The 12,080-nt window shown below is 50.7% G+C and overlaps 1 protein-coding gene across 2 annotated transcripts; it reads left to right on the forward strand.

The window, feature by feature from the left end:
- The first annotated feature begins 3,292 nt into the window (after nucleotides 1-3,292).
- On the forward strand, nucleotides 3,293-11,816 carry LOC123144581 (large proline-rich protein BAG6-like). 2 transcript variants are annotated; one of them, XM_044563787.1, is made up of 3 exons: nucleotides 3,293-3,817; nucleotides 4,029-7,670; nucleotides 11,490-11,816. In XM_044563787.1, the coding sequence occupies exons 2-3, from the start codon at nucleotides 7,004-7,006 to the stop codon at nucleotides 11,630-11,632; spliced, it is 810 nt and encodes a 269-aa protein (XP_044419722.1). In that variant the 5' UTR covers nucleotides 3,293-3,817; nucleotides 4,029-7,003; the 3' UTR covers nucleotides 11,633-11,816. The 2 variants fall into 2 exon arrangements, 1 of the variants encoding a protein (XP_044419722.1); XR_006471734.1 differs by having other exon boundaries at nucleotides 3,293-4,455.
- The last annotated feature ends 264 nt before the right edge of the window (nucleotides 11,817-12,080 follow it).

Consider the following 12,080-nt stretch of genomic DNA (forward strand, 5'->3'; position numbering starts at 1 on the left):
TATTATTATTCATGCCGGTATTCAATTTTTTATGTTGTACTAATTTTGTTTACTCTTTCTCATGGCAAGTGTTGAAACATGGTGGGCGCGGGCCCAGAACACTCCGAGGCTCATTCTTCGCCGGCGTGTGGTGGGAGGGTACTTCCATTCCACCCCAGTCTCTCCGGAGAGTGTTGCTCGACAGTATGCAGACACTGATGGGTGCTTCTTCGTAGGCGTCGTTGCCCACCGGGAGAGGAGGTCGGGGAGGGAAAAAGAGAGGACGTGGCCGCGGGAGAGGTAGGCAGGCTCCTATGCCTTCCTCGCCGCCACCCCCAGCTGATTCACCCGAGCACAAGACTGCTAGGGTGGACACATCTAAGGAGGAGGCTACGCGGACTCCGGTCCATGGGCTTCGGGTTGATGGGCCTTCAGCCCACGACACTTTGGACCAGGCTACGTCCCAGGAGACGTCCGGATGGGGTACCTAGCCGGATCCTCTTGAGGGGCCGAGTGGCCACGCTGATGGTGGCGGGGATCAAATTTCTGATAGCGAGGGCGAGGTGGTTGAGGGGGCCACCGTCTACTAGCGTGGTAGTACACAGCTCCCGCCCGTGTCGGCGACCCACGAGCAGAGGTGGTTGATTTGGCCTGTGGGGGAGAGGTAAGTGCATTTACTCTTTTTGTACCATTTGCCATCACGTTTCTTCAAATATCTAATGTGTTGGCCTTGTCATACTGCAGGGGTTGGCACCATGCTCAGGATGTCAGGCCCAACACCGTCCTTGCTGTGATTTGCCGGCAAAACTTTCCGGGGTTTGTCAGGTTGCCCGGTGAGGGTAAGCTTCCACAGCTAGGATTGAGCCGGGAGCACTACTTGGCTGCCCCGGCCCCGTCGAAGGAGATGATCGACGTTGTCTTGTGCCACACGACGGCCGACATGGTGATCAAAAAGTTTTGGGTAATTTATCCTTTACACAGTTAAAAATCTTCAAATAGCTAGTTATTGTGCTAATCAATGTTGTCTCGTTTGATTGCAGACCTTCTACAGGTGTGAGGAAGGATACGAGGAGGCCGCGACATAGGTTATCCATGCCGAGTGCAAGCGCCTACTACAAAACTTATGGCACGAGGCTTGGGTGAAGGCTGTTCGAGACTACTACGCCTCGCGTGGTATTAAGAAGCCCAAGCTTGCGTGCCACGGGAAGTTTCTGAAGAAGGAGCAGTACATGACGGTAATTACCTATTCTTAAGGCCTTGTACTTAGTTTCCTTGATTTTATTCGTAGGCGTAGCGCTCAAATTTCTCTTTACTAACTTAGTTGCACTCGAGATGGTGTGCGGATAAGATGGATTGTTGGGAGGTGTTGGTGGATGAGTGGTGCTCAGCCCAATGGCTAGCCCTCCACAACAATGCCAAGGATCGGCGTGCCCATATGGAAGGTGTGCCACACCATCAAGGCAGCGGCAACTTATATCAGTTCGGGCGGAACTGGGTATGTGGTTTGCTTCATGATTCATGCAATTCATTCTTCATGCTAGCTTGAGCCCTTTAATTACTAATTTACTCTATTCCTCTCTTTTAGGTGCGACACAATAAGGTGGAGGTGCCAGAGGTGTACGACCTCTATGCCATGGCCCATACTGCATCGTACAAGAAGGCCAAGGCATTCTCTGTTTCTGACCTCAATCATCCAGAGAACTTCACCAACATCTCCTCCCACAACAAGCTCGTGAGGTACAGAGATGAGGGAAGTCGAGGAAAGGGGAGGACTTTAACCCGAGCCAGGGTCCCGTTGATCCAGAGCTGGTGATGATATCTGGTGGCAGGATGTCCCATGGCTCGATAGCCATTGGGGATGGACTTATATGTTGTCCTCGCACTCTCCCGGAGATCAAGGCGCGCCAAACGAGTTCCTGTTCTTAGATAAGGCCTCATCCATGGCCAGTCGAGCTCGCCTTCGAGGTTAGTTATAAGGACTCAGCTATCTTTTCTCCATTACATTATGGGTGCGGCCATCGATTATTACAATGCTAACGAGGAGTAGTGTTGCAGGCTGCTCTTCAGAGAGAGAGAGAGAGAGAGAGAGAGAGAGAGAGAGAGATAGAGAACCCAGATGCTTCTGCAGGAGAGGGACTGGCAGGCCGCGGAGAAGGAACGGGAGTTCGAGGAGAGGTTGTTGGAGGAGGAGAGGGCACGGAATGACATGGCGAACCGGGCCATGTACGAACTCCTCGTGGTAAGTTTCTTCTACATATTAGCCAAATCATGCACGCAATGTTCGTTTCATTACTAACTAGTATGACTGACTTGTCAAAACCAAATGTGCAGTCTGTGTGCGAGAAGACCGGTAAGACCCCTCCGCCGATGCCAGCCATTGCTCTGGGGACCACGGCGAGTTTCATTTGAATGGTCATTAGTTACTAATGTGAACACTTGTTTCATCATGCTAACGAGACATTGCAAATGATCTTTGGTGCAGCGTAACTCTAGACAAGCATCACACGATCCTTCTCCAGGTGGTACCGACACAAGCAACCCCGGTGCTTCACTTCCGTGATGACGGTAAGTTTTGTCTAATGTTTGCTTAACAAATGCAAAATGACCTATACTCAGCTTTATTTAGTTCATTTATGATCATGGAGAAGATGCGATTACCTTTCTCTAGTGGTACCAAGGTTATTATGCAATTTTTGACCTATACAGTAGTTGCAGGATCTTGCCATCAAGCATGTTCACAGAAGACGTGGCCCATGTACAGCAAGGTAATCACGTCTTCTCCATAATCTACAAAGTTAACTAGGTCCAACACTTACAGCGGGAATCTATCCGTACATGTGTCTGTGATGTGTGGACACCTCTAGGCCATGGCTTCCCTTGCTGTGGTAATGCGGCATCCAACACCCTTCCTGCCATGTTTTGTCTTACTTCATACATATCTGTCTACATTGGATCGGAGCTGGAGTAGGAGAATCGAGCACCCTTTCGCTGCAGAGGTTTGAGTGTACGTTATATTCAGTTATTTTGTATCTACAATTCTACATAATAGGGAGCACCGGCAGCAAAGTGGAGTCAAATATACTAATCCAACTACTATCTATATGCAATTCGCCATCTTTAGATAACAGTGGAACTAAGATTTTGATACAAATCCGACTCCTACAATATACATATCAGTGAACTTAAATGGCAGTTGAATTAAAAAAATCAATACGATTGATGTTACGTATAACAAGGTATGGTTCAATGTCAATGGAATTAAATAACAAACATAGCCTGCCGTAATTTGATAGGAAGGCTCAACAGTATTATCTCCTTGCTTTTATTCTTTTGTTTCCAGATCGTGACTGAAGATAGGGAGCAGTGTGGGGATGTTGATATGGCCATGGCAGCTTGAGCTGATCGCCACAGATCATGATGGAGAAGGTGTGACAGAGCTTGGGCACAGATAGGTTTGCATCGAGGAGCATGTATATAGTGTAATTCTGGGTGGAGTTCGTAGAGGAGCATGCTCCGAAGACCAACTATGACTGATGAAAGCATACACACAAGAGCTGTGTCTTGGACAGAGTGTGCAGGAACAAACTCCTCTATAGAGATCTCCAAATTGATTCATATCACTACACACCGGAGGCGACTAAGGCGATGACTGAGGCAACCGAGCCGACGCCGCCGGAGCCACCGCCCGCGCCTCCGACCGCGGTGATCGAGGAGCCAGCAGAGGAGCTGCACGAGCGGGCGCCTGCGTCCGCGGTGGCCGAGCCGCCACCTGTGAGGTCGCCCGTGCCCGCGGTGGCCGGATCAGGGCAGCCATCTGCGTCGTCGGAGGTAAAGCAAGGTGAGGCAGATCGCAGCGGATCTGACCCACGGCCGCCGCATGGGGACCGCGGGCTCTCGCAGAGGGATCCTGGCGGATCGCCTTCTCCGCATTCCGATCGAGATGCGGGTGTTTTGAATCCAACACGGTGGCGGATTCGTTTCGCCGTCGTCCGGAATGGAGAGGCCTGGTTTGACGGATTCTTGCATGCACATTCTTCGTCGTGCTGCAGGGTGATGATGGATCATGACAAATACATCCTCGCTGGCCGGTACCTCGACGGCGGCGAACACATCTCCGAAGGTGCGCAGTTCATGATTGATGATTATGAGGTTTTTGTTCTTAACCTGTTATAGATCCCGGAGATTGAAGAGGACTGCATCGAGGTGGTCGATTTATCGACCGAGTGGGACAAAGTGAAGACGGAGCCGAGGTTCGGAGGAAGATTTTGGGTACTCGCCGAGGAGGAGGACGAAGACACAGATGAGGAGGTTGCGGACGGGTGCTCCGCCCCGGTGCCGTCGGTGCCATTGGCATTGAAGCTGGCGGGGTCAGTTCCTCTTTCTCATGCTCCGGTGAGTAAGCCGGCGTGGTGACGCGGCGCGTCCGGTCGAACGGCGGCCACGGCGATCCGGCCTTGGAATGGGCCACTTCCTAAGGTTAGTCTACCGAAACCGATTCTGTCTGATTTCTGTACGGAAGATTCGTGGAAGGTCGGGACGAGGAAGAAGAAGGGTCGGGCGGTGTCGAGGAAGCCGCCGGCGGTGCCGACGGTGGCCGATCCATCAATATAGATCTGAGCGGAACGTGATCGCCGTTTGAATTCTATTTTGGCCATCTTGGGCCTGCGGCTGAGTCGGCCGTCACCGACTGTGGCATGTCTGGGTATATGGCCCAGCATGAGTGCAGCGTCGAGCGGCGATTCGGACCGGATGTCCCTGGGTATGAGGCCCAGGAAATGCCAATCGCATCTACGGCTTACGTAGCCGCATGCACTCCACCGGATCGTCGTTCTCGTTCTTGTTCACCTCTGTTGCCTGCGCCTAGGGTTCGCCGTAGCTGCGCCGTTCCCAGGTTCCCGAGGTGTGGCCCTGGCCGTGCGCTCGTGTGCCTCCTTTCGAGGCTATGGCGGGGCGTGGAGGGCGTCCTCCTGGATCGAAGCCCCTGGCGGTGGCCGGGACCGCGTCGGGCGGGCGTGGTGGTGGAGTGCCGCCAGTTCTGAACCCGCCGGTGGCATTTGGGACCGGGCCGGGCGCTGTGGGTCGTGGTGGTGGCACCCCGGGTCAACGAGCTCCGGCAGCCGCTGGGGCTGGGCTTGCGGCTTCGGGTCGCGGTGGTGGCGCCATGGGACCTAGGCTGCCAGTTCCTGGGGCGGCTGTTCCGGCTCCCATGCATGCCGCGGCGGGGCGTGGCCAGGGTCCTAGGCCGACGCCGCCAGGGACGGCGGTGGTGCCACCTCGTAAGTAGATGCCGGCGATTGGGCAGCAGCACCGGGCTGCGCCGCCGCCCCACTTTGTTGCCCGACAGCCACAGCATCGGCCTGGGCCGGTGCAGACGCGGGATCCGCCGCCTCAACCTGAGCATGTGGGCGATGTAGGCGCTGGACACGCTCGATTCCCGGTCAACCGTGGTGGTAACGGACCACCTCGGGGACAGTGGGGTGACGATGGCTATGACGTCTATGGTGAGGGCCAACACTGCGGTTCCTCGTCGACCGGAGGCGGGCGTGGGTTTGCATGGCAGAGTGATGGCACTGCTGAGAGACCTTTTTATGGTCCTCCGGGAGGTTTTGTTGAGGGGGCATCTGGCCTAGACTACCGGCAGAGAGGTGGTTACCGAGGTCATCGTGGTGGTCGCGGTGGTCGGAATCGTTACCGCCAACCTCCAATGCCTGTTGTTGTGGAGCCGACGGCGTCCTCGGAGGTGGGTGCTTCTGGATTGACGCCGGAGTTGTCCGGCCAGGTTATGGAAGCGGTGACGGCACTGGCTAACACTGACATACCTGTGACTGAGCCTGCGCCCACAGGTGCTGTCAGTGCCGCCGACAAGTCTGATGTGGATAGAGCTTCCAAGTGGGCTCGTAAAAAGGAGAAGATGTGCTACCGTTGTGGAGAGAGGGGCCACTTTATTGCTGAGTGTGAAACTGAGTAATGTGATACCTGTCTCAAGCGAGCGCATGACACGGGGGAGTGTCCGATTCTGCGTGATCATATGCCGAGTATTACCATCTATGGAGTCTATTGTGCTGAGCTGATGTTTTTTGAGTCTCCTAGTGTGAGGGAGCTACCAGAGGAACCCCAAAGCACAACCACGGGGATTGTCAAAGTCACGAAGGGTGATGTGTCTGAGGCGCAGATTATACACAGGCTCAGTGAGTTGGCTCCAGGCATTTTCCAGTGGGAGCTTACTCGTCTCGAGGCCAACACGTATAAGGTCGATTTCCCTACAACAGAGGACTTGGAGCATCTTCTAAGCTTTGGGTTGTGCAGAGTTCCTGGTACTGAGTGCATCCTCGAGTTCCATGAGTGGAGAGAGTTGAGCTGCAGGGCAAGCCCCTCACTCAGGTCTGAATGCACTTCTCAGGGGCTCCATCCAAGCCGCTTCAGGATGCTAGGGTTGCGGCTAGCTTGGGGATTCTGGTCGGTAAAACCGAGAAGGTGGACATGGCCTTCACCCGGCAAACCGGGTGGCCCGACTGCTGGTGAGTGTCCTCGACATCGAATTCGTGCCTGACGTGGTTAAGTGGACTTATCGGGGCCAGGTTTTTAACCTTGAAATTGAGTTTGAGGATACAGATCTTTTTGCTGAGGCCTTGGCAGGGACGGATGTGGATATGCATGATAGGAATGATGGATCGGGTAACACGGAAGCGCGAGGGTATGATGTTGGGCATGGGTCGTCCAACGGCCCGAGTTCCACCTCACAGACGCCCGGGACTAGGGCTGCTTCTTCAGCTACAGTGCCAATGAGCACTCTGAGATTCAGTTCGTTTGAGCCAGCTTCTGCTCCTCCTAGGCTATGGAGCGATCGAGTGGAGTCTGATAATGTGTTAGAGTGCACGCTCCCTCCTTTACATTTTGCAGCGGCTGATGGCTCTATTGATGGGTGCATGGAGACATCCGCTACTCTGATGCTTTCGGTCGAGGGGGGGAGGATCGTGGGCAGGTGGCCCCTTGCTTCCCCTCTCCTTCTGTTATCTCGCCATAGATGAGGACTACGGCGGAGGTACTGGTGTTGCCGATCGGCGACGTGACCGTCTTGGGAGGGGGACTCGGGCAGGAGGCCTTGGCTCCCTCCTCTCCTGCGATGGTCGGGCGAGGGAGACGGCTGGAGGCCTCGGCTCCCCCCTCTCCTGTGGAGGTCGGGCCGGCAGTGCTTGCGATGGCCGTTGCTCCCGAGGGCCGGCTATCACCTGCACAGACGCCGGGGCTGCTCCAGATGACACTAACCAAGGTGGTCGCGTCTCCCACCTGTTTGCAGGCCGGGTCTGGTGGGGAGTGGGGGCAGGCGGCCCCCGCACTCACGCCGCCTCGCTCGCCTTTGGGCGGGCCGACGTCAGTGCTCGCCGCGTCAGGTGGGGAGCGTGGGCAGGTGGCCCAGCGCTCTCCTCCCCCACGCTCGCCGGGGCCGGTGCCTGCGGATCTTGGCGCCTCTCTGGGTGATGTAGCCTGGCCGCGCGTTGGGGGTGGGGCTTGTGGCCTTATCCCTAACATGGCCACTCGGGAGGAGGTCATCGCTTTTGGAGGCATCTCGGATCCTGTTACTGAGGGGCGGCGGATGAGCTGCCGTCTCCAGGACCAGCCGGATGTTGATGACATGCAGGTGAGGTGCGCCAAGCGGGCGGCCAAGCTTCATGACATTGAGGTCACTACTGGTATGTCGGTCAACACTTCCAATTCCATTTTGCATTTTTCTAATGATGAGATTATTCATAATGCAAATCAGTTAGGAGTTTCACTAGGTAGTAATGATAGTGAAATCTCTAATTCCGTTAATGATCTGCTGGATATTGAAGCGGATTGCGCTTCAGATATGATTCGCAACTTAGCAGCTGTTAAACCCATGAACGACTCCGAGATTGATGCGTTGGGAGTCAGAGTTTTAGACACCTTCTGTGCAGATCTTGCCCCATCCCTCCCTGAGTCTGAGGAGGATGACGATTCTCTACCTCTTGGGCATAGTGAACCCATTGAGGATCTGAGTGTTAGGTCCACGGAACCTGGTTGTGAGGACCGGGTGGAGGATCAACACAAGCCTAAGCGCAAGTGGAAGCGTAAGATTTATCCAGTGTCGGCTGTGCGTAGAAGCGCTAGGATCCGTACGACTAAAAAATTTCATGATGAGTTATGAGAGGAATTTTTTGGAATAGCAGAGGTCTGAGAGACTTGGCTAAAAGAAGATTTCTAGCAGAGGCTTCTATCGAGCATAGGTTGGATTTTATCGCCCTCTCTGAAACAGGAAGGGGTAATTTTTTTCCCGCAATTCCTAAATACGTTATCGGGAGGTATTGATTTTGATTGGCATTGCCTCCCCTGAGAGGAAGATCAGGTGGGATCTTACTTGGGGTTAGATGCGAGACGTTAGAAGTCCGAAGTGTGGTTATGGGAGATTACGCCGTCAAGTTTCGGGTTAGATCGAAGGCAGATGGGTTTAATTGGGCACTGGTGGCGGTATATGGGGCCGCACAGCCAGAGCTCAAACCAGATTTCTTGGCGGATCTTGTCCGTATTTGTGGGTCTGAGCAGCTTCCAATCTTAGTTGTGGGTGATTTTAATATTATTAGAAGGAGAGACGAGAAGAATAATGACAATTTTGACGGCCGGTGGTCGTTCATATTTAATACTATTATTGAAAGCTTGGATCTGAGAGAGATAGAGCTTTCGGGTAGAAAATTCACTTGGGCTAATACTTTGCCAACCCCCACGTTTGAGAAGCTCGATCGTGTCCTCGCGAGTGTAGACTGGGAACAGAAGTTTCCTCTGGTAACAGTCCAGGCATTATCGCGCGGAATCTCGGACCACACCCCTTTACTGCTTGACTCTGGTGAGGCAACGCATGTGGGGAATAAAAATACTTTCTCTTTCGAATTAGCGTGGTTTGAGAGAGAAGGTTTCTTCGATCTAATAGTCAGGGAGTGGGCTAAAGATGCAGGAGGAAGGACTTCTATTGAGAGATGGCAGAATAAGATAAGACACTTGGGAGGTTTCTTACGTGGGTGGGCTAAGCATCTTAGTGGGATTTATAAGGTTGAAAAGGAAAGGCTCCTTACTCAATTCTTTCATATGATTGCTAACGGCAAACATAGAAAGAAAAGAATTTTTCAGCTTGAGCAAGACGAGGGGACGATCTTGGGATAGGAAAACCTTAAATTATACATTACCAACTACTACAAGCAGCTTTTTGGGCCTCCGGAGGATAATTTCGTGTCCTTGGATGAGTCGAGGATTGAGGATGTTCCTCAACTTGCTGCGGATGAGAACGATATTTTAACTGCCCCGTTTTCGGAGAAAGAGGTGTTTGAAGCTATTTCTCAGATGAAGAATAATAAAGCTCCGAGGCCGGATGGATTTCCAGCGGAGTTTTATAAAAAATGTTGGCATATTATTAAAGGGGACTTGCTACCGATGTTCCATGACTTATTCTCTGGACAGCTTCAGTTGTTTCATCTGAATTTTGGAACTATTACTTTGCTTCCTAAGAAAACAGAGGTTGTGAGAATTGAGCAGTTTAGGCCGATCTGCCTTCTTAACGTAAGTTTCAAAATTTTCACCAAGGTTGGGACAAATAGACTCACGCAGATTGCGCACTCTGTGGTGCAGCCGTCCCAAACTGCTTTCATGCCGGACAGGAACTATCCTAGAAGGGGTTGTGGTCCTCCATGAAACGCTCCATGACATTCACACGAAAAAACTAGACGGGGTTGTTTTCAAAGTGGATTTCAAAAAAGCGTACGACAAAGTCAAATGGCCATTTCTTCAACAGGCTTTGCGTATGAAAGGATTTGATCCAGCCTGGAGACAACAGGTAGAATCTTTCACGCAAAAAGGGAGTGTTGGAATTAAAGTGAATGATGACATAGGTCACTATTTCCAAACACACAAGGGCCTGAGACAAGGAGATCCGATGTCACCTATTCTGTTCAACATTGTAGTCGACATGTTGACGATTCTAATAGGGAGGGCTAAGGATGCTGGTCAAGTAGGTAGTCCGGTACCTCATCTAGTTGATGGAGGTGTTTCTGTCCTAAAGTAGCCGATGATACTATCATTTTTATGGAGTATGACTTGGCAAAAGCGAGAAACTTGAAGCTGGTGTTATACTTATTTGAACAATTGACTGGACTAAAGATTAATTTCCACAAGAGCGAATTGTTTTGTTTTGGAAGAGCCAATGAGGAACAAGAGGCATATAAGCAATTGTTCGAATGTGAGTTGGGGGCTTTAGCTTTCACATATTTGGGTATACCAATTCACCATCGAAAGCTAACAAACAGAGAATGGAAGTGCATTGAGGATCGTTTTGAGAAGAAACTAGAATGCTGGAAGGGCAAATTGATGTCTTATGGAGGCCGTTTAATTCTCCTTAATTCGGTCCTCACAAGCATGCCCATGTTTCTTCTGTCTTTTTTCTGAGGTACCAGTTGGAGTTCGGAAAAGACTTGATTTCTATTGGTCCCGTTTCTTCTGGCAAAGTGATGACCTAAAGAGGAAGTATAGACTTGCTAAATGGGACATTATTTGTCGACCGAAGGACCAAGGGGGTCTAGGTATCGAAAATCTTGAGCTAAAGAACAAATGTCTCCTCAGCAAATGCCTGTATATGCTATTTGGTGAGACCAGGGCTACATGGGCACAGATTCTGCGTAATAAGTACCTTCATTCCAAAACTTTATCCCAGGTGACAGTGAGGCTGATGGATTCGCCTTTCTGGAAAGGGCTGATGAGAGTTAAATCAGTCTTTTTTAATCGGACAAAGTTTGTTATTGGTAACGGTACTTCTATGAGATTCTGGGAGGATACATGGCTAGGGGACACGCCCCTCGCACTTCAATATCCTTCTCTCTATAGCATTGTTCAACAGAGACGCAACTGTTGAGACAGTATATCAGTCCACGCCTCTCAATATTCACTTTAGGAGAGCGCTAGCCGGAAACCGTTGGGAAGCTTGGCTCCATCTTGTGAGAAGATTGATGAATGTCCAACTAACTCAACAACCCGATCAGTTGTGTTGGAAGTTGACTAGGAATGAAGATTTCACAGTCAAATCCATGTATTTGGATGTTATTAATTCTAGCTCTATTCCTACTTCCAAACATGTTTGGAATGTCAAAGTACCCTTGAGAGTTAAAGTGTTTATGTGGTTTGTTCACAAACAAGTCATTTTAACTAAGGATAACTTGATAAAACGCAACTGGATTGGATCCTCTAGATGCAGCTTTTGTGATCGGGATGAATCCATCAAACACCTCTTTCTTGATTGTCCTTTGGCAAAAATGCTTTGGCAGACAGTTCACATAGCCTTTAATATTACTCCTCCGAATAATATCAACACGTTATTTGGGACGTGGCTAGATGGGATTGAGCCCCAAACAGCAAAACACATTCGTGTAGGAGTATGTGCTTTATTATGGGCTATCTAGAATTGCAGAAATGATTTGGTCTTTAACAGAACAACAAATACTCATTTTTTGCAGGTTATCTTCCGAGCCACTGCGCTGATCCGTATGTGGTCGCTACTCACTCCGACGGAGGCCAGGGAGCGTTTGGTTACTGGATCTATCCGATGGGAGATGGTAGCACGGGTTATTTTCAACTGGTTTGGATGGCGGTCATGTAATAGGATAGGCAATTAGTTTTCCTATCTTTATCTTGCTAGCCGGTTGTGGCTCTATCTTTTTGTTTTTTAGCTCTTTGTGAGCACATTTTGTTCTTCTTTGTTTGAGACTTTGAGACCTCTGTCGAACTTTTTGCTTGGTAATAAAGGTGGCCGTATGCATCGCTCTGATACAGAGGCCGGGGATATCCCCTTTTCGAAAAAAAAGATATGGTGCACCGTATCATTTTCAACAAATACAAGTAAAAAAATGTTTTGCTGCAGAACCAGCAGAAAGAAAAGCATCCGGTCCACCAGGACATGGATGTTTGAGGCAGGCGCTAGCATGAAGTGAGGAGTCATGGACCAGGAAAAGTTCCTGAAGGATAATACTCCCTCCGTCCTAAAATTCTTGTCTTAGATTTGTCTAAATATGAATATATCAAGTCACATTTTAGTATTAGATACATCC

This window comes from Triticum aestivum, chromosome 6D (genome assembly GCF_018294505.1).
Source record: "Triticum aestivum cultivar Chinese Spring chromosome 6D, IWGSC CS RefSeq v2.1, whole genome shotgun sequence".
In the NCBI taxonomy this organism is placed as follows: Eukaryota; Viridiplantae; Streptophyta; class Magnoliopsida; order Poales; family Poaceae; genus Triticum; species Triticum aestivum.